The sequence below is a fragment of the Artemia franciscana genome, chromosome 21 (genome assembly GCF_032884065.1).
Source record: "Artemia franciscana chromosome 21, ASM3288406v1, whole genome shotgun sequence".
Classification (NCBI taxonomy): Eukaryota; Metazoa; Arthropoda; class Branchiopoda; order Anostraca; family Artemiidae; genus Artemia; species Artemia franciscana.
Window position 1 is genome coordinate 31,139,935 of NC_088883.1, and position 20,220 is coordinate 31,160,154.

Sequence of the window (20,220 nt, forward strand, 5' to 3'; positions counted from 1 at the left end):
TTTCTGAAAGAGATATGATAATGTACTAGTAAATTTAATGACAGTAAAGTAGTATAAAAGAGTATAAAAATTAAAACTAAAGAAATACAATATTAGTATGATATTTTTAAGTTCACTTTTGCCAAAGATTGTAACTCAGATAGTCTACTATCTATAAGGCCATGGAAAAAATTTAACGAGCTTTTTCCATCTTGAAAACTCGCCTTTCTAAGGATTTACCCTCAAAAATTCTACATACTCTGGTGCATTCACAAATTATCTGGAACTGGAAAGCTTTCACTAGCAGAATTCCAGCGTGTACATCTTCACTCAGAAGTTGTTTTTAAATGAATTTTGACACTTAGCAACAAGAAGGGGAATAAACAAGAGCTAAGAGCTCATATGGCACTTGTGACGACGCAAGAAGAGCTAAGAGCCAAGAGCTCATATGGTATGAGCTCTAATAAAATTCTAAGAATCAATATATTGATTTAAAAGGAAAATCAGAGGCTTAATACCGGTCAGGATTTAAAATAAGAGCTCTGAGTCACGATGTCCTTCTAAATATCAATATTCATTAAGATCCGTTCACCCTCTCGTAAGTTATAAATACCTCATTTTTTCTAATTTTTCCTCTCCCTTCAGCCCCCCAGATGGTCGAATCTCGGAAAACGACTTTATCATGTCGATTTCTGCAGCTCCCTGACACGCCTACCAATTTTCATCGCCCTAGCACGTCCAGAAGCACCAAACTCGCCAAATCATTGAACCCCTCCCCCCAACTCCCCCAAAGACAGCGAATCCAGTACGGTTACGTCAATCACTTATCAAGGACGTTTGCTTATTCTATCCACCAAGCTTCATACCAATTCCTCCACTCCAAGCGTTTTCCAAGATTTCCCCCTCCAACTCCCCTCAATGTCAACATATCTGGTCGGGATTTGAAATAAGAACTCTGAGACATAAATTCCTTCTAAATATCAAATTTTATTAAGATCCGGTCATCCGTTCTTAAGTTAAAAATACCTCAATTTTTTTTATTTTTCCAAGTTAACACCCCCCAGCTCCTCCAAAGAGAACGGGTCCGTTCCAATTATGTCAATCACGTATCTAGAACTTGTACTTATTCTTCCCATCAAGTTTCATCCCGATCTCTCCACTCTAAGCGTTTTCCAAGATTTCTGTTTCCCTCCTCCAACCCCCTATGTCCCCGGATCCAATTCGAGTCGAAAATGGAGAATCTGAGACATAAGATCCTTCTATATATATCAAGTTTCATTAAGATCCTACCACCTATTCATAAAATAAATATACCCCAATTTTCACGTTTTCCAAGAATTCCAGTTTCCCCCTCCAACTCCCCCCAATGTCACAGGATCTGGTAGGAATTTAATATTAGAGCTTCAAAGCACAAGGTCCTTCTAAATATCAAATTTCATTAAGATCTGGTCACCCATTCGTAAGTTACAAATACCTCATTTTTCCTAATTACCCCCCCCCCCAAACTCCACCAAAGAGAGCAGATCGGGTCCGGTTATGTCATTCAAATCTCTTAGACAGGTTTTTATTCCTCCCATCCAGTTTCATCGTGTTTCATCACCCCTTTAAGTATTTCATAAGATTTCCAGTCCCCCCCCCCCCCAATGACGCTGGATCCAGTTGAGATTTAAAATAAGAGATCTGAGTTACGAGGTCCTTCTAAATATGAAGTTTAATGAAGATCCGATCACTCCTTCGTAAGTTAAAAATACGTCATTTTTTCTAATTTTTCAGAATTAACCCTCCCCCCCCCCTCAATAGAGCGGATCCGTTGTAATTATGTCAGTCACGTATCTAAGACTTCTGCTTATTTTTCCCACCAAGTTTCATCCCGATCCCTCCAATCTAAGCGTTTTCCATGATTTTAGGTTCCCCTCTCAAACTCCCCCCGACGTCACCAGATCCGGTCAAGATTTAAAATGAGAGCTTTGAGACACGATATCCTTCTAAATATCAAATTTCATTGAGATCCGATCACCCGTTCGTAAGTTAAAAATACCTCATTTTTTCAGAATTAGCCCCCCCCCCAACTACCCCAAAGAGAGCGGATCCGTTCCGGTTATGTCAATCATGTATCTAGGACTTGTGCTTATTTTTCCCGCCAAGTTTCATCCCGATCCCTCCACTCTGAGTGTTTTCCAAGATTTAAGGTTTCCCCCTCCCAGCTCCCCCAAATGTCACCAGATCCGGTCGGATTTTAAAATAACCGCTCTGAGACGCGATATCCTTCCAAAAATCAAACTTCATTAAGATCTGATCAACCGTTCGTAAGTTAAAAATACTTCATTTTTCTATTTTTTCCGGATTAACCGGCCCCCAGATGGTCAAATCGGGAAAACTAGTTTAATGTTAATTAAATTTAATAACCAATTTAATAACTAATTCTAATTTAATGTGGTTCGGTCCCTGATATGCCTGCCAAATTTCGTCGTCCTAGCTTACCTGGAAGTGCCTAAAGTAGCAAAACCGGGACCAACAGACAGACAAAATTTGCTATTGCTATATGTCACTTGATTAATACCAAGTGCCTTAGAAACTGAAGCAGGAAGAGAAAGTAAAGAATTGAATGAAAAAAGAGAGGGAGTATAAATAATTTTGTAAAGACATCAGCATTTATTTTCCAATGGGTTTCCATTGCAGTTTCCAAAAGGTAATTATTTGCAAGATGAATGATATGCGAAAAGAATAAATCTTTTATGAAATATGTTTCGAATTTATATTCAATTCTTCCTTCCCATTTTTTAAAAGAGGGTACTACTGCTATGAACCTACTGTGATATGTACAATAAGAGGTGTCAGCCAAAACCTCAGAATCCCTCCCCTTAACACCTTTCTAAGGATTTACTCTTAAAAATTCTGGGAAAAAACACGTCAAAATATGCAAATTTCCTCCTTATTAGTATAATCATTTCACTCTTTTCAGCATTAAGATCCCTAAAAAAAAAAAAAAAAATTGTTATGTTAATGAAAAAATAAATAAATATTGCAACCATCTCATCGCACTGAGTTAGCAACTGAAAAATTTTGTAGTTTGTTTTATCCAGAAAATTAGTCATTCTCAAAAAGACATTTTTTTTTTTATTATAAAAAGCAGGTTCTAAACTTTATATTCATTTCTAATCCATTTGGCAATAAAAGCTGCTAAAAAAGCATGAGTATAAGAAAAAGGGAGCAAATAAAAGGGTATAAAAGAGGGAATAACGAAAGTTTAAGCACCAACCTGTCCGTGAGCATCGTTGAAGAATTTCCTATCGAATTTTATACTGATTGTCGTTGTTGTTTTTGCAAGTTGAACAGGCACGTGTGATGAAAGTGGTCGGGGTGGTGCCCAGATCGGCATACTTTCTTCCCACTCTGTGGCCACACCATACCCTACTTTAGTGCGGGCTTGCATTAGGAAGACATACGTTTTGCCAGGAATAAGTTTTGTGATGACACCATATCCTTCGCCAGGTCCAAACTCTTTAGCAAACGACACGTTAGACCCCTGCATAGAAAAAAGGCTTAATAAAATAAAAGAAAAAAAAAATCAAACTAAAGACGATCATAAATGCATACCAAAATATAATTTATGTTCACAACTTCAGTTTATATAAGGTTATCTTGACCCGCAAAATTAATTTTTTGTAGTTTTATTATCCTTAGTTTTATTATGTTTTTGTAGTTTATATATATCTATTTCAACAAAAAAAACAACAACAAAAAAACAACAACAAAAACCAACAAAACAAAAACAAAAAGTAACTCAATAGCACAATCATTAATCCCCCACAAAGGCTCCAAATTCTGTAGAAGAGGGGGATCAAGAAACAAGATAAGGACGATCATAAATGTATACCAAAATATAATTTATGTTCACAACTTCAGTTTATATATAAGGTTATCTTGACCCACAAAATAAATTTTTCGTAGTTTTATTATCCTTAGTTTTATTAACTTTTTGTAGTTTATATATATATTACAACAAAAAAAAAAACAAAAAAAAACAAAAAAAGCAACAAAACAAAAACAAAAAGCAACTCAATAGCACAATCATTAATCCCCTATAAAGGCTCCAAATTCTGTAGAAGAAGGGGATCAAGAAGCAAGATCAGGACGATCATAAATGCATACCAAAATATAATTTATGTTCACAACTTCAGTTTATATATAAGGTTATCTTGACCCGCATAATTAATTTTTTGTAGTTTTATTATTTTTATTTTTATTAACTTTTTGTAGTTTATATATATATATATATTTCAACAAAAAAAAAAAAAACAAAAAAAAAAAAAAAAAAAGCAACTCAATAGCACAATCATTAATCCCCCACAAAGGCTCCAAATTCTGTAGAAGAAGGGGATCAAGAAACAAGATCAGGACGATCATAAATGCATACCAAAATATAATTTATGTTCACAACTTCAGTTTATATATAAGGTTATCTTGACCCGCAAAATTAATTTTTTGTAGTTTTATTATTTTTATTTTTATTAACTTTTTGTAGTTTATATATATATTTCAACAAAAAAACAAAAACAAAAAACCAACAAAATAAACCAACAAAACAAAAACAAAAAGCAACTCAATAGCACAATCATTAATCCCCCACAAAGGCCCCAAATTCTGTAGAAGAGGGGGATTAAGAAACAAGATCAGGACAATCATAAATGTATACCAAAATATAATTTATGTTCACAGTTTATATATAAGGTTATCTTGACCCGCAAAATTAATTTTTTGTAGTTTTATTATCCTTAGTTTTATTAACTTTTTGTAGTTTATATATATATATATTTCAACAAGAAAAAACAACAAAAAACCAACAAAATAAACCAACAAAACAAAAACAAAAAGCAACTCAATAGCACAATCATTAATCCCCCACAAAGGCTCCAAATTCTGTAGAAGAGGGGGATCAAGAAACAAGATCAGGACGATCATAAATGCATACCAAAATATAATTTATGTTCATAACTTCAGTTTATATATAAGGTTATCTTGAACCGCAAAATTAATTTTTTGTAGTTTTATTAGCAATTTCAATAGAGCTTATCACACCTATTGGAGCTAAATTAGATATATATTTCAATAACAACAAAAAAAAACTAAAAAAGAGGAGACAAAGATTGGTTAAAGATCACCAGGATATCTGGAGAAAGGCAGAGAAACAAAACAAGGAGGACATGGAATCATGGAAGACTCTATAGATATATTGGAGATGGGAGATTGGAGACAGGAATTATATCGCTAGAGAAGCAAAAACTTAAGGAAGATTTCGAGCAAAGGGGAGGGATCCGAAAAGACGTTAACGGTAAGACAAAGATTGGTTAAAGATCACCAAGAAATCTGGAGAAAGGCAGAGAAATAAAACAAGCAGGGAATGGGATCATGGAAGAGATTCAAGGAGTGAATATTCAAGGAGCTAGGGCCTTAGGGAAGACTCTATAGACATATAGGAGAAGGTAGATTGGAGACAGGAATTATATCTCTAGAGAAGCGAAAACTTCAGGAGGAGTTAGAGCAAAGGGGAGGGCTCCCAAGACACGTTAAAGGGGAGATAAAGATTGGTTGAAGATCACCAGGAAACCTGGAGAAAGGCGGAGAAACAAAACAAGGAGGATATGGAATCATGGAGCAAATTCCAGACATGATCAGAGATGGGACAAACACCGGCTAAAAATCGTCGAGAAAGCTAAAGCCGACAACTTAAAGTGGTAAGTAGTTGTAAAATGGTAGGTAAGCAATTGGTAAGTGAAATTACGTGGTAAGTAAACAACTAAATGCGGTAAGTAATTGTAAAGTGGTAAGTAATTAAGTAATAGTAAACTTAAGTGGTAAGTAAGCAACTTAAAGTGGTAAGTCAACTTAAGAGGTAATTAAGCAACTTAAAGTGGTAAGTGAAGCGGTAAGTAATTCCAAGTTCTTTTATTACCAAGTAAAAAAAAAAAATTCATCTTCCGGTTTCTAGCCAAAGTAAAATAAAGTAATTAAATCACCTTAAGACTGTATGTAATCCTATATCCCACTAGAATGCCGTTTTGATCATCAGAGGGTAAGGCCCACTCAAATTTGATTTCTTGCGGCTGTACATCTACAGGCCTGAAATTAGTAACCTGGAAAAAATATCCGATTTCAGACATAGAACACTAAATCATTTCTGTTTAGAAATATTAACATTTCTAAGAACTTGGCAAAATAATTGAATCGTATTTTAGGAGAAGTTCCAAATGACCATTTAAAACGATTAGTACAGGAAATAGATTTAATTTATTATGGGCGGTCCCAAAATAATAACAGCAATTAAAATGTTTAATTGCATACGTCCACCCATAAACCTTTTTGAGATCATGTGGCCTATACGACATTTGCGAGCATTAAATTTAACAAACAATATTTTAAATCTTTTAGTTAAAAGTAAATGTCTTATCAAATTGTTTAAAATGCTCAAAAATTTATCTCGGTAAAGTTTACAGGGGCACCAATTCACGAAAATAAAGTGTCAGTTTTTTAAATGAAGGCACAAAAAACATTTTCAAAAAACTTGAGGAGGGGAGTGATTTTTTATTTGCTTTTATAAAAACATCAGAGCAGGTATGGAAATACATAAATCTTGAGGGGGAAAGTACCTAGGGTTGAATGTCCGATTGGCACAACTGAAAGCCGATAGAAGATATACGAACAAAACACTGGAATATAAGCAATTTAGCAACAGGGTCGGTAATATTTATGAATTAGGCCTAAAAAGACATAAATACCCCATGAAAGTCTGTTTTGACACCCAAAAAGTAAAGCAGACGTTAAACATTAGAAGCACACGCTACAAGACATCAGACCCAGATTTGTCGGGTGTTGGGCGTTTTTCAAATCAACTGTCTGGGCTAAGGGAGCTATTTTCGCAGTTAGCTGTCTTTCGCTATGTCAAGCTAAGTGGCCTGTCAACAATATTTATTGTTGATATATATATATACAAAATATTTATTGTTGGTACAAAATATTTATTGTTGGTAATTTTATATATATATATATATAAAATATGAAAAAAGAAATCACCAGTGCAACAGCACAAACACAGATATAAACGTACACCATAAAACTAAACATAAAAAAAATTACCATATAAAAAAAAATATATACTCTTTTTAGAATAAATGATGTGAATCTAAAAGACTATTTTATATAATTACGAAAATATTTGTCCCTAGGATTCATATTTTTCTGTTTAATAAGTATATTGGAGTTCAGATGGGGGATTTTCCTACATCTAACTTCGTTTGGCTTCACATGCGTATATTTTCTCCTCCCCCCCCCCCCGATAAAGCAATATATTTTTTTATTTAATGATACATTTATAAAACTTCTGTGCAACCATTTTTACTGTACTGCTTGCTTTACTTTATTGCAAAACATAATTTTGGCGGTATACACCAGATCTTTGACATAATAGAATATATTCATAAAAGATGTAGTGTATATTCTATTATAAACATCCCAATAATAACAAGAGGACTTAAAAGCAGTAGCAGAAAACCAGAAAGTACTCAACGAGGGCCAGATACCTTTCGAGATTTAAATAATGATATTAACCTTACTGATGTTATTATTTAAAATGTAGAAAATGTTAAAATATCCAGATTTAACCATACAAACAATGAATTAAATTTCTATACACTATTTGGGAAAGTATTTTTTACAAAATGTCAGGTTATAGTTCACATTATGTTCGTTTTAAATAAAACTTCATTTTATTAATCGCACATTACATTATATAGAGTGCATTACATTACATTACTATTACAAGAGATAGGAGTGCCGACTCTGTGCCAATTTTTGTGATTAAGCTTCCCACTTTTTTTTGCGAATTTCATTTCTTGTGTGTATTTAATGTTGATTTTTTTTATTTCTCTATAGTTCGTTATTTTATGTATATTTGTTTATTTAATTTTTCGTGTTTATTTAACGTAACAAATTTTCTATAGTCATTATTTTTCATTTTTTGCATGTTTTGCGTTTTTAGTGGGTAACAAATAGTTTTTAGTACACGAATACTTTTATAGTGTTTTTGTGGGTAAGAAATAAATTATTATTACTACTATTATTATTTTTCTTTTTTAACTATGCACTGAATTTCTCTTAATATAGAAAATGGATTTAGACAAAGAAGTATCATTTATTTGAAAAGGGATTATCCAGTGACTAGCTATAGATAACCTCTAAGACCACACTGCCTTTCCATGACGAAAGTATAACAGTTCAAAATAGGGATGAAACCTTTTAATCGACAGTGAACAGATATAAACAATTTTAACTGGATATTTCGAACACATATACAGTGTTCATCATCAGCAGTAAAACTCAACTTAAACTAAAAGTAAAACTAAAAGTTTTACTGCTGATGATGAACACTGTATATATGTTCGAAATATCCAGTTAAAAATCTTTATATCTGTTGACTGTCAATTAAAAGGTTTCATCCCTATTTTGAACTGTTATACTTTAGTGACTAGTTAAAAGGAATTAGTAAAGTGAAAAAAAGGCCAAGTTGTTACTAATCACCTAAGACTACGAACTGTAACTGGGAAACTAACGGTATTGGGCAAAAGATGTTTCCATCGCAAGCATGGATTTTTTTTTTGGTGGGGATCAGTTTAAAGGAGTATTATAATAACGCTGACACCAGCTTAAAGGAAATGCTACTAATAATACTAACTACTCTCTACAGCACCAAGCCAGTTTTTACCAGTTTAAAGGAGTATTATAATAACGCTGACACCAGCTTAAAGGAAATGCTACTAATAATACTAACTACTCTCTACAACACCAAGCCAGTTTTTGCCAGTTTAAAGGAGTATTATAATAACGCTGACACCAGCTTAAAGGAAATGCTACTAATAATACTAACTACTCTCTGCAGCACCAAGCCATCGAAAGTCATTACAGCTGCGCATGCTCCTCCATTTTAATTTATTCGAAGCTTCACTCTTAACCAACTCTCATCAAGTTCCAATTTCCTTTCAATCCTTCATTATAACCCCCTCCCCATCTAATTTACGGTCGATGTGCTTTTTGTTTGGCCCAATATGGGTGACCAAACCTAACTTTTTTTTAACCTAAAAAAAAAAATTAAAGTAAAAATGTTGAGACTAAATAGAAATTAAAACGACTCACTTTCCCAGGCGTAGATTCTAAGGTAGTGAAAGACTCTGAAACAGGAACCGACTTCCTCAAGACATTGTTATTCGCTCCCGAACGGACAACAATGGTAAAGGTATAGTTCTTGTGCGGTTTTAAACTGGTAAATGAAATAGAATCCTCCGTAGTGATTGATTGGTAGAGTCTTTCGTCATTATACTGAACTTCAAACGCATCATAATCACCGGGTGGTATATCCCAAGTTATTGTAATCTCAGTGTCTTCAATTTTTGTGGCTCTGATGATGGTAATAGGTTCTGGATCTGCAAATAGACAAAATGTAGGAGTTAGCCACCAGTCAGGTAGGTTCGGGGGATGGGAGAAGGAAATCCCTTAAGTCGACTTTTTACAATTTTCTCAATAAGTTCTTACATTTTCCGTCTAATTTGATTATTTTTGGGGTTGTTTTTCAGATCCTCCTCCCTTTACAAGTTATTACGTATGTGTTTGTCAGTGATTCCATTTCTTAAAAAATCCTTTTGCAACTGCATATTACACGTTTTCATTATTCAGTAGTATTCAAATATTGGCTCCATAAGAATTTACAGAATGTTGGGATTGTTTTTAATATTCTGCGAATGAAAAGTAGGGACACAGGCACCAATTTAAATGTGTTTTACAAGTTTCACTTACATTATACCTATCAAAATGATTTTTAAGCTATAATTTTAAAATTTGTCAAAAAAGGGGTGAGGGGACCCCTTTTCACCCCCCCCCCTCCCAGCTCAATTTCTTTCTCTATGCAGAGAAGCATATGAATGTAACCCGTAATAATATAGGGTGCCCACACAAATTTTATTTTTCATAGAACACAACAATTTTTTTTAATTATAATGTTTAGGGAATTATATTTTCAATATGATTTCAATTATTTGCAACACATTTTCTGATATACCTTGCTGACAGGTAAACTTAATTGAATAGGTGTACATTGCCGTTAATTTCAGTATACTGACTGATAATGCGTTCTTTCAATTGGTTCAAATTTGGAATCTTAACTCAATAAAATTTCTCTTTTAACATACCGTAGAACGGAGTGAACGAGAGGACCTCTCCAAATGACCTCTTTATTCTGATTCGCTGAGGAGAAGTGCCATTCAGCCAATCTCTAACAGTTGTAGCAAAATGCAGATCCATCCTGCTGAAACCAGTCTGAAAGTCCTTCGCCTAGATGCTCAATTTGAGGCATTATTTTGTCTCTCATTATTCTCAAATAAGTCTCAACCACTATATGATCATCAAAGAAGAAGGGTCTTAGCCAGGATCGTATCCAGTATTTTTTTAAGGGGGGGGGGGGTACAGGGAAGGGGGTTACACAAAAAACAAAACAAAAAGAAACATACAAAATTTGTTTACATACACTTTTATGACATTTTTACGAGCCAGATAAACATTTCAAGGGGATTCAAACGCCCTAACACCCCCCCCCCTCAAATACGGCGTTGGTCCTAGCATATGAGCTATCCATAAACCACACCACACCATCAGCTTTTGGCAGTCTTGCTGTTTGGACGGACTCGTCCATTTTGGATTGTCTTGAGACCAGTATCGTATGCATCGAGACTTTGTGGACACACTGAAGAAATTCAGCCACCCAGGGTAGGATTTAAATATCTACCATGTGCGAAGCTAAATCGGACCCAAGATTTCTTTAGTCAAAACTTTGTAAAATACACATATACAAGCACATGAAAGATTTGAGCTCATTGAAGATTTTTTTTATTCTTAAATTCGCGGTGCAGGGTATAATTCAATATCTGATTTGTCGACAAAAGTAGATCATTCACTTCCCCAGCAGATCATTTCTGATCGAACTGCAACGCCCAATGAAGCTGTTCTTCAAATATTTTGTTCTCCGCGTGCCAGCCTTACAATAATTGGCTGCGTGCCTTCGTGACTGTCATTGGACGATGGGAAGTAAAACATGAGACAGCTCTAGAGAAGGAGGGAAAGATAAACAACTTCGTTGAAGAGGATTCGATACCCTTAACATCATTTTTTGAGCCTCAACGGCTGACAGTCTAAAGGCAAAAGGTCCATTAGCTAATTCTCCCAGGTGACTACTTATCATTGAAACCTATTGAGAGTTAGTGATTTGATTATGAAATTTGATTGAAAAGACAATGAAATTGTGTTGGCAAAGTTTTTAATCAAAGCAGGTTGCACCACAGGAATTGTGTTTAATCAAAGCAGGTTGCACCACAGAATTGTGCACCTCAAGCAGGTTGCAGCACAGGAATTGTGTTTAATCAAAGCAGGTTTCACCACAGGAATTGTGTTTAATCAAAGCAGGTTGCACCACAGAATTGTGCAGCACAGGAATTGTGTTTAATCAAAGCAGGTCACACCACAGGAATTGTGTTTAATCAGAGCAAGTTGCACCACAGAATTGTGCACCACAAGCAGGTTGCACCACAGGAATTGTGTTTAATCAAAGCAGGTTTCACCACAGGAATTGTGTTTAATCAAAGCAGGCTGCACCACAGAATTGTGCACCACAAGCAGGTTGCACCACAAGAAATGTGTTTAATCAAAGCAGGCTGCAACACAGAATTGTGCACCACAAGCAGGTTGTACCACAAGAATTGTGTTTAATCAAAGCAGGTTGCACCACAGGAATTGTGTTTAATGAAAGCAGGTTTCACCACAGGAATTGTATTTAATCAAAGTGGGCTGCACCACAGAATTGTGCACCACAAGCAGGTTGCACCACAAGAATTGTGTTTAATCAAAGCATGTTGCACCACAGAAAATTCAAAGAGCTGTCAAATTGATTAAATGACATTTCTTTTGAGGTTATTTTTGACATTTTCCTAGCAAGCACACTAGAATGTTTTTAGACACATTCCATTCCTGAATTTAATTAAAAAAAAAATAAATTAAATAAAAAAAATTCTGCTCCGTTTGATTGAAAAAACAAAATTTACAGTTACTAATGATACAAGTTTCCCTAAAACTAAATATCTCTATCTCCGGCACAAAACAAGACAAGTTGCAAGGTTTTTCTAAGATTGCAGGGAAAGTAGATGTCAACTTCAATTTTCTGTCTTTTATTCGAATCACTTATTCAAGCTCTAAAAGTTATGGCAAGATCCAATTTTGAATAGTTTGGCCACACAAACTAAAAAAGTTTATAATGGACGAGATAGGCTGATTCTTTATGGTATCGATATACCTAAAACTTAAATATTGTCGTCTTCAAGGCTAAACAACGTAATCCAGACTGTCGTAAGGGCGTGAAGAAGAGTAGGAGATATGAAGAATTAGCGGAAGCCCAGAAGGCTCTCCAAGGAAGAGAGAAAATTAAGTCTTTTTTAAGCTTCCCGCGGGAACAGCCAGGGTTTGATGATTTAATGAGTAGAAAAATCTCGCTAAAATGTATAGCTAAATATTGTGGTTTCACTTTCGCATATCGTACATAAAAATTCTTTTATGCATCTTGGAGGTAGAATTACAGAAAGTGGCTTAAGCTGAGTCATCCTGGATGAACGTCCACTAGAGGAATCATTATGGTTGGACTCATTTTTGAAAACGAAATATGTTAAATTCGACAACTGAAACTCACAAATCAAAATCGATCTGTCTCGAGCACAGCGAGATAAAATATAAGAAAACTTGTAAACAAATCTTTTATATCCCACAAGAAAGAAAACAAGAAAGATGGTAGAGAAGGATTATTCAATACGGTTTTTATTTTCATAAAAAAAAGTTTTCGAATTTTGGAATTAGCATTAGTAATTCGCTCACAGGAATTATAATTGATTGATCTTTCTTGTAATTTTGACACTTACGTTCTGTTTACTGATATACTACTCGCACTGATATTGTGCCTTTTCAGAAGTAATTATTAATATTTGTGGCCATGATTAGACCACTCTATGTGGCCTAATCAGTCGGGATTAGGGTCCAGGCCACTCTATGCGGTTTTTACATCCGGTAGAGTTGCGGCTAGGACACTGGATAGAAGGCAGTTGACCAAAAATTACCCCGCAGGATCTTTATTTTTTAAGTCCTCTTTGTCTTCAACCAAAATAAAAGATGAGATTTTTCTTTTTTTTTGGTGCGAAATTTAAAAATTGAAAAGACGTGTTAATATTAATCTGAAGTCTTCTGGCATTACCAACAACGCTTTAAGCAGCCCAAAGTACTGGTTTTGCCTGCCTACCAGTGGGTAAAGGCAGGCATACTTAGCAGCCCCTACCCCTGGGGTGTAAGAGGGGACTCATCAGGTGAGGTCTATGCCAATTTTAACTTGCTCTTGCTTTGTTATTTGAAATTTGCTGCAAAAAAACAACATTAAGCTAGGCCTATTTCTTAATTTTTAGTTTCTTTTTCTTTGGTTTTGAAAATGTAATTCTTTTTATTTGAGCATAATTTTAAGCTGTATCAATTTTTTTCTAAATTTAAAAAATATGTATACTGTATGTATACTGTACGGGTATGTATACTTTTGAAACCTCATAAATTGGGATTCAGCAAAGTTGTGAAGCTGAAAATACTTGTAATCAAGTGCCAGTGCACTCTAAGGCCATCTAAACATCATCAAATGCCATTGCCTTCTAGAGAGAGAAGGACTAGAAGTAGGTACTTCAAAATGTCATCCCAGGACATCCATAAGTCTGTAGATCCATCCCTGAAAGTTTCATTTTCCCAACCAAGTCACTTTCCAAGATAGTACAAGTAGCTTTTCTATAATTTTACCCCTGTTAGTAATAGATACAGCAGATTTGGTAGTTTTGTCTTGTTCATTCTGTCTGTTTTCAAGTTTAGTGGCTTAGCATGGTTATTTGGTTACTGCTAGTTACCAAATTTGGTAGAATTTCCAGCAGAAAAATTATAGTTTGTAGTCCTGACACAACAAAGAATTTGAAATCTTTGACACCAAATGTAATTTTAACAAAAGTAGATGATTGGCACTATAGATTTGGTCCTGTCCATGTGAAGCATTAGCAAAACTTATTTAGCTGCAAAAGCTCAAAAATATATTTTCAATTATCGGCTTTTGGAAACATTCTTAGCTATAATTGTAGGTTCTGAATTGAAGTTTTCATTGGCATCATAGAATAAGAATTGACTGGGGAATCAGAAAACTAACTGAGAGATTTAATGGAGAATTGCTGAGGAATTTAAAAATTTAAAAGACGTGTTAATATTAACTGGATTAATCTGAAGTCTTCTGGCATAACCAACAACGCTTTAAGCAGCCCGAAGTACTGGTTTTGCCTGCCTACAAGTGGATAAAGGCAGGCATACTTAGAAGCCCTATCCCTTGGGTGTAAGAGGGGACTCATCAGGTGAGACCTATGCTAATTTTAACTTGCTCCTGCTTTGTTATTTGAAATTTGTTGCTAGATTGTGAACCATATCCTGCCTTATACCCAGCCTGCCATATACCACTGCTTACTCTGTACCTGTCTTGTTGTTCACTTTAAGTAAGTAATGAAAAGTCAAATCAAGTCACCCCGTGAACTTAGGTCAGACAGCTCACTCCAATACTCAGGATCAGAATCCGTTTCAGAGCAAATACTCATGCTGACTAACCACATGAATAATATAAAAATTAAACACAAAATGTTAGCAGATTCACTGCATCCTAACAGCCTTAAATCTTCAGTGAAAGGGTTACTTGATGACCTCATATTGGCCAAGATCTCTACCCAGGTAGATGAGACTGTGACCAAAATGAAAGAGGAACAGGCATTCATTCAACATGATGTCACTATTTCTTCAGATAAGCTGGATGCAATCAGGCAGGATGTGTATGCTGGCCTCAGTCTAGATCTTAGTAGTCTAGTTGATAAGACCCTTGAAAGCTATAATAAACGCATATTTTCAATTGAATCTTCTTTGACTACTCGAGGGTCATCAATGAAACACCTTGAGAACTCTTTCAGGCCTATCCAGTCTAACCTGGCAAGATTAAATGACCGTTTTGAACAGCAGGCTTTGAGCAACCAAATTATTGTCTTTGGGATGAAAGAAGATACCCCCATTGAAAACACTGAAAGTCAGTTCATGTCACTATGTGCTGGGAAATTTCCTGGCATACCAATTACCCAGTATGATGTTGTATCAGCCAAAAGAATTGGCAAACCATCTGCCAAACCCAGACCCATAGTTGTAGAATTTTGTAATTTACGAATTCGCCAACTGCTTCTCAGACAAAAGAAGGATTTGAAAGGATCTGAGACACCATTTTCTGAGATGCTTGCAAAACCACGCTTGCAGCTCTTTCATATGCCAAGTCAAAGCTTGGTTTACGTAATGTTTGGTCCAGTAAAGATGATATGCTGTATAAAACTCAGTTTGGAAGAGTAGTTAAGTTCAGTGATCAGGATGAAATTGATTTGTGTGCTGCAAATGCAGAGAACTAAAGTGATGGATTTTAGTTCACTTTGTTATAATGTGTTGAATTGTTTCTGTATGAATTTATTTTATGTTCTTACATTTTTCCTCTTTCACTCTTCACTGTCTTCACATAATTTTGACTTGTGCTATATTATGTTTTGGAGCAATACCTTGGATATGTCCCTTCCCACTAATATTGCTTTATGTTTGTTTGTGATTCTACCACCTTCATGTAGCTTGCTTTCTGTTATACTCTTGTCATGTCAGCATACTTATAGCTCACATAATTTTAACTGGTTACACATTATATTTTGTGCCACTCCTTTAATTAATATGTGCCTTTCCACTTATTTTTCTTTATGTTTGTTTGTGATCCTATCACCATCATGTTGCATGGCTTCTAGAATGTTCTTGTTATGTCTGCACACTTGCAGCTCATGGAATTTTGACTGGTCCCATATTATATTTTGGGCCAACATTATGATTAATATATGCCATCCTATTGAATTTTTTTTATTTTTGTTTTTGACCCTCTCACCTTCATGTAGGCTAATTTCTATCATATTTTTGTCATGTCAGCATAATTGCAACTCTTATAATCTTGACTGGCTCCACATTATACACTTGACCAATACTTTGATAAATATAAATATTTGATTCATTTTGCCTTAATTCTACCATATCTTTGTTTTGTGTGTTCACATGCAGATCACATAATTGTGATTGCTCATATCTATTTTGGTCTTATACTTTGAACATTGTGTGTCATACCATTGATATTTATTTACATTTGTTTGTGTTCCTATCACCTTCATGTATGCTATTTTCTATCACACTTTTGTCATGTCAGCACACTTACAGCTCACATAAATTTTACTGGTCCCATATTGTAAATTTAGCCTATTCTTCAAATATTATGAGCCATCCTACTAATGTCTCTTTATGTTTGTTTGAGATCCTATTGCCTTTATGTAGCCTGATTTCTGTCATTGTTTGTCACGCCTGCACACTCGCAGCTCATCTATTTCTGACTGGTGCCACATTATTTGACCCTTTACTTTGGGTAATATTTGCCATCCCACTGATATTTCTTTATCTTTGTTTATGATCCCATCACCTTCAAGTATACTATGGATATTGTGTCATTTGTGAAGGTATTGTATGTCTCTGTTATGTGAGATAAATAAGTGTGATTTCTCTTTCCTTTTGAATTCTTCTTTTCTTAATTCAGTTATATTTGATAAACCAAGTAGTGCTGGTAAACAAAAGGCACATACTCTTGGCCCTCTCCTTGAATCTATGGTTAGTTCTAGCTGTAATTATCACACCACCATTGATTATTGTGATAACATTATGCCCTCACTCTCTTCAAACAGTTGCTTTAATGTATTTTGTTTGAATGTGCGTGGGATAAGAGATAAGTGGGACAGTCTTAAATCGTATCTGTGGTCTGATAATTCTTGCCCTTTTGATGTCTCATTCTTGACGGAAACATGGTTATCTGACAGTGATAATTTTACAGCTTATGATATGCATGGTTATATTGATATTCATGTCCCTAGAATGGTAACAAAGTGTTCTGGGGGTATTTCTTTGTTCATAAAATCTAGTATTGAATTTTGCAGAAGATCTGACCTTGAATCCTTGTTTACATCGGTGGTGTCTAATAGTAGGACAGTTTATTCTCTTGTTATTGATCGAAAAGCCAGTTTGCATGTGATACTGTTTGTTTGTTTTATAAGCCCCCTCCTTTTCCAACACATCTGTTCTGTGATTTGCTTGATCAGCTTTCTGGTGTGGGGACTTTCTCTAAAAAACGGATTTGTGTTTTGGGAGACTTTAATTGTAATATGTTAAATGATGGATCAAATGATGAATGTGACCATTTTTTTGATGTATTTTCTTCTTCTGGGCTACTTCCTTCGATTTTTTTCCTTCTCGTGTTGACCCTTCAAGAAATTCTGCCACTTTAATAGATAATATTTTCACTTCTCATTCTCCTAATTTGAAGTTCTCTTCTGCTCTTGTTTTCACTGATCTTTCTGATCACTTCCCTATTTATTTATCACTATCTGTGCCTAAAAAAGAGATTACTGTGAATGAGAAAGGCGAGTCTTCTTTTAGAACTTTTACAGATAAAGAAATTTCTAATTTAATACATAGTCTTCAGAGTAATGATTGGTCTAGTGTTCTTGAAGCTAATGATACTGATTGTGCAACTAAATTATTTTTGTGTCGTATGGAACTCTGTTGGATAAGCATTTTCCTCTTAGAAAGAGGCCAAGGAATTTTACACCTAAATGCCCATGGATGTCTAGAGGTCTGATCAATGCAACCCATATGAAGGCGTCTTTGTTCATGGCTGCATGTAAAAGTAAGACACAGGAAGATCTTCTGAAGCATAAACATTACAAAAATGTGCTCACTTCTTCAGTTCGTTTAGCAAAAAAGCTGTATTTTTCGCGTCGAATTAATGAGTGTAAGGGGAATTTGCGCAAGGTTAGGACTGTAATTAATGAAGCTATCTCCCGCAAGAAACTCAAACAATCTTCCCCATCTCTTTATAGAAAAGCTGATGGATCTCTTGCTAAATCCTTAGCAAGTGCCTTCAATTCGTATTTCACCACAGTTCCCTCAGTTCTCATTCCACCCCCGAGTAGAGTAAGTTGTTTTCCTGTGATAGGGAAGTCTTTTTTCCTTTCCCCATGTAGTACTACTGAGATTTCTAGTATTATTTCTCAACTTCCAAGCAGTTGTTCAGTTGATAGTTTTGGTTTGAGTAATAATGTCCTTAAACAAATCAGTCAGTTTGCTTCTCATCCCATCTCACACATAACTAGCCTCTCTCTTTCTTCTAGTATTTTCCCTCATTTATATAAAGTTGCTACTGTTGTACCTTTGCATAAAAAAGATGATTCTTCTCTAATTTCAAATTACAGACCTATTTCTCTTCTTCCCGTCATCTCAAAGGTTGTTGAAAAAGTAGTTATTATTTATTATTTAAGAATTAACGACGCTTCTTGACTACTAAGGTCCCTGCGTCGGCCCTGCAGTGCATTTCTGCAGCGTGATTCGATCTCTGGGTCCCGTATTGCCAAACTAAGGTCAAATCCACTGTGCCACCACAGGACATGAAAAAGTAGTGTATCGTCGACTCTCTTCATTTGTATTTAGTACTAATTCGACTGCTGGAAATTCTCTCATAACTAACCATCAGTATGATTTTCGTCCCTCATTCTCTACCTTGCATGCACTTTCTGATGCAACTGAGTTTGTGCGTGTTAATCTGGAAAAGGGCTTGTGTGTTTTGAGTCTATTTCTCGACTTTTCAAAGGCCTTTGATATGGTTGACCACAACGTTCTTCTGTCTAAACTAGCTTTATCTGGAGTGCATGGAGTCCCACTAGAATGGTTTAGGTCCTACCTCTCAGAGAGATCTCAGTATGTTTTGGTTAACCGTACTTCTTCCTCTACTTTGCCTGTATTGAAAGGTGTCCCACAAGGCTCGGTGCTTGGACCATTTTTGTTTCTAATTTACATTAATGATCTTGTTGATGGTCTTCATCCTCATGTTCACCCTGTTCTTTTTGCTGATGACAGTAACTTTTTCACTGCTGCAGTGGACCTGCCATCTGCCACTTCTATAGCGCAAGGTCTTCTTGATAAAGTAAAGGATTGGTGCTGGTCAAATGGTATGGCTCTTAACAGCCGAAAGAGTGCCATTGTCAACTTTAGGACCCCTTACCGAATGTGAGACGTACAGGAGCCAATCTCCTGACTTCTGGGAACGATATTATAACACAAGCTACTATGGTGAAATTTCTTGGTGTGTATCTTGACTGTTTTCTTTCTTTTAAACCGCATATAACTCACACCCGTTCCTTAATCCTCCACCAGTCTTCAATGTTGCACCGGATTAACTCATTTCTTCCTCCTGATATTATGGTTTCTCTTTATTATGCTTTTATTTATCCTTACCTTTCTTATTGCTGCTCTGTCTGGGGTAATACTAATAAATCTCTTCTCTGCTCACTTCAAAGAGCCCAAAATAGGGTAGTGAAGGCTACTTTTCTTCTCCCTCGGCTTTACCCTTCCTCTGATCTTTATAATGATACTGGAATAGCTCCGCTGGATCATATTATAGGTAAAAGTACTCTTTACTGTTGCGCATTCATCTTTTCTAGGTACTCTCCCACCGCCCCTACAGCAGTTTTTCTCACGGACAGGCTCAGGTAGGTACTTTTCTTCTTTACGTAATTCTTCTCGACGATTTATTTTACCAAAACGATCTTCTAGAGCAGCCCAGGGGTATCTAATATATCAATCAATTCTATTATGGATGTCGAATTCGGATGTCCCTTTTTTTCTTTCTGCAAAGGCATTATTTCGTCGGGTCTTTCCAATTCAATAATTTTCCTCTCTCTTTATTAGTCCTTTCCTAATTTGTATGTCTCTTCTCTTCTTTTAAAATCATTTCAGCTATATGTTAAATCTCCTTCTAAATCTTCTATCTGTTAAATATCCTATCTATTCAATGTCCTTGTCTTGTTCCAGTGTCTTTTTTTTTTTTTTTTTTTTTTTTTTTGTATATATTTTATAATAGTGTTTTATTCTTGTTCTCTGTGGTCCATTACAAGCAAAGCTTCTTGGGCCTAGTAACCACTTTACTTTTGTAATAGTTTT

General features: G+C 35.3%; 1 protein-coding gene across 1 annotated transcript in view; it reads right to left on the minus strand.

The window, feature by feature from the left end:
* Positions 1–20,220, minus strand: part of LOC136040878 (tyrosine-protein phosphatase 10D-like) — a gene marked incomplete in the record, with an annotated part of 219,901 nt that overhangs the window by 56,158 nt on the left and 143,523 nt on the right. The window contains 3 exon segments of the mRNA XM_065725278.1: positions 3,239–3,505; positions 5,997–6,113; positions 9,166–9,452. Of these exon segments, the coding sequence (XP_065581350.1) occupies positions 3,239–3,505; positions 5,997–6,113; positions 9,166–9,452 (671 nt within the window).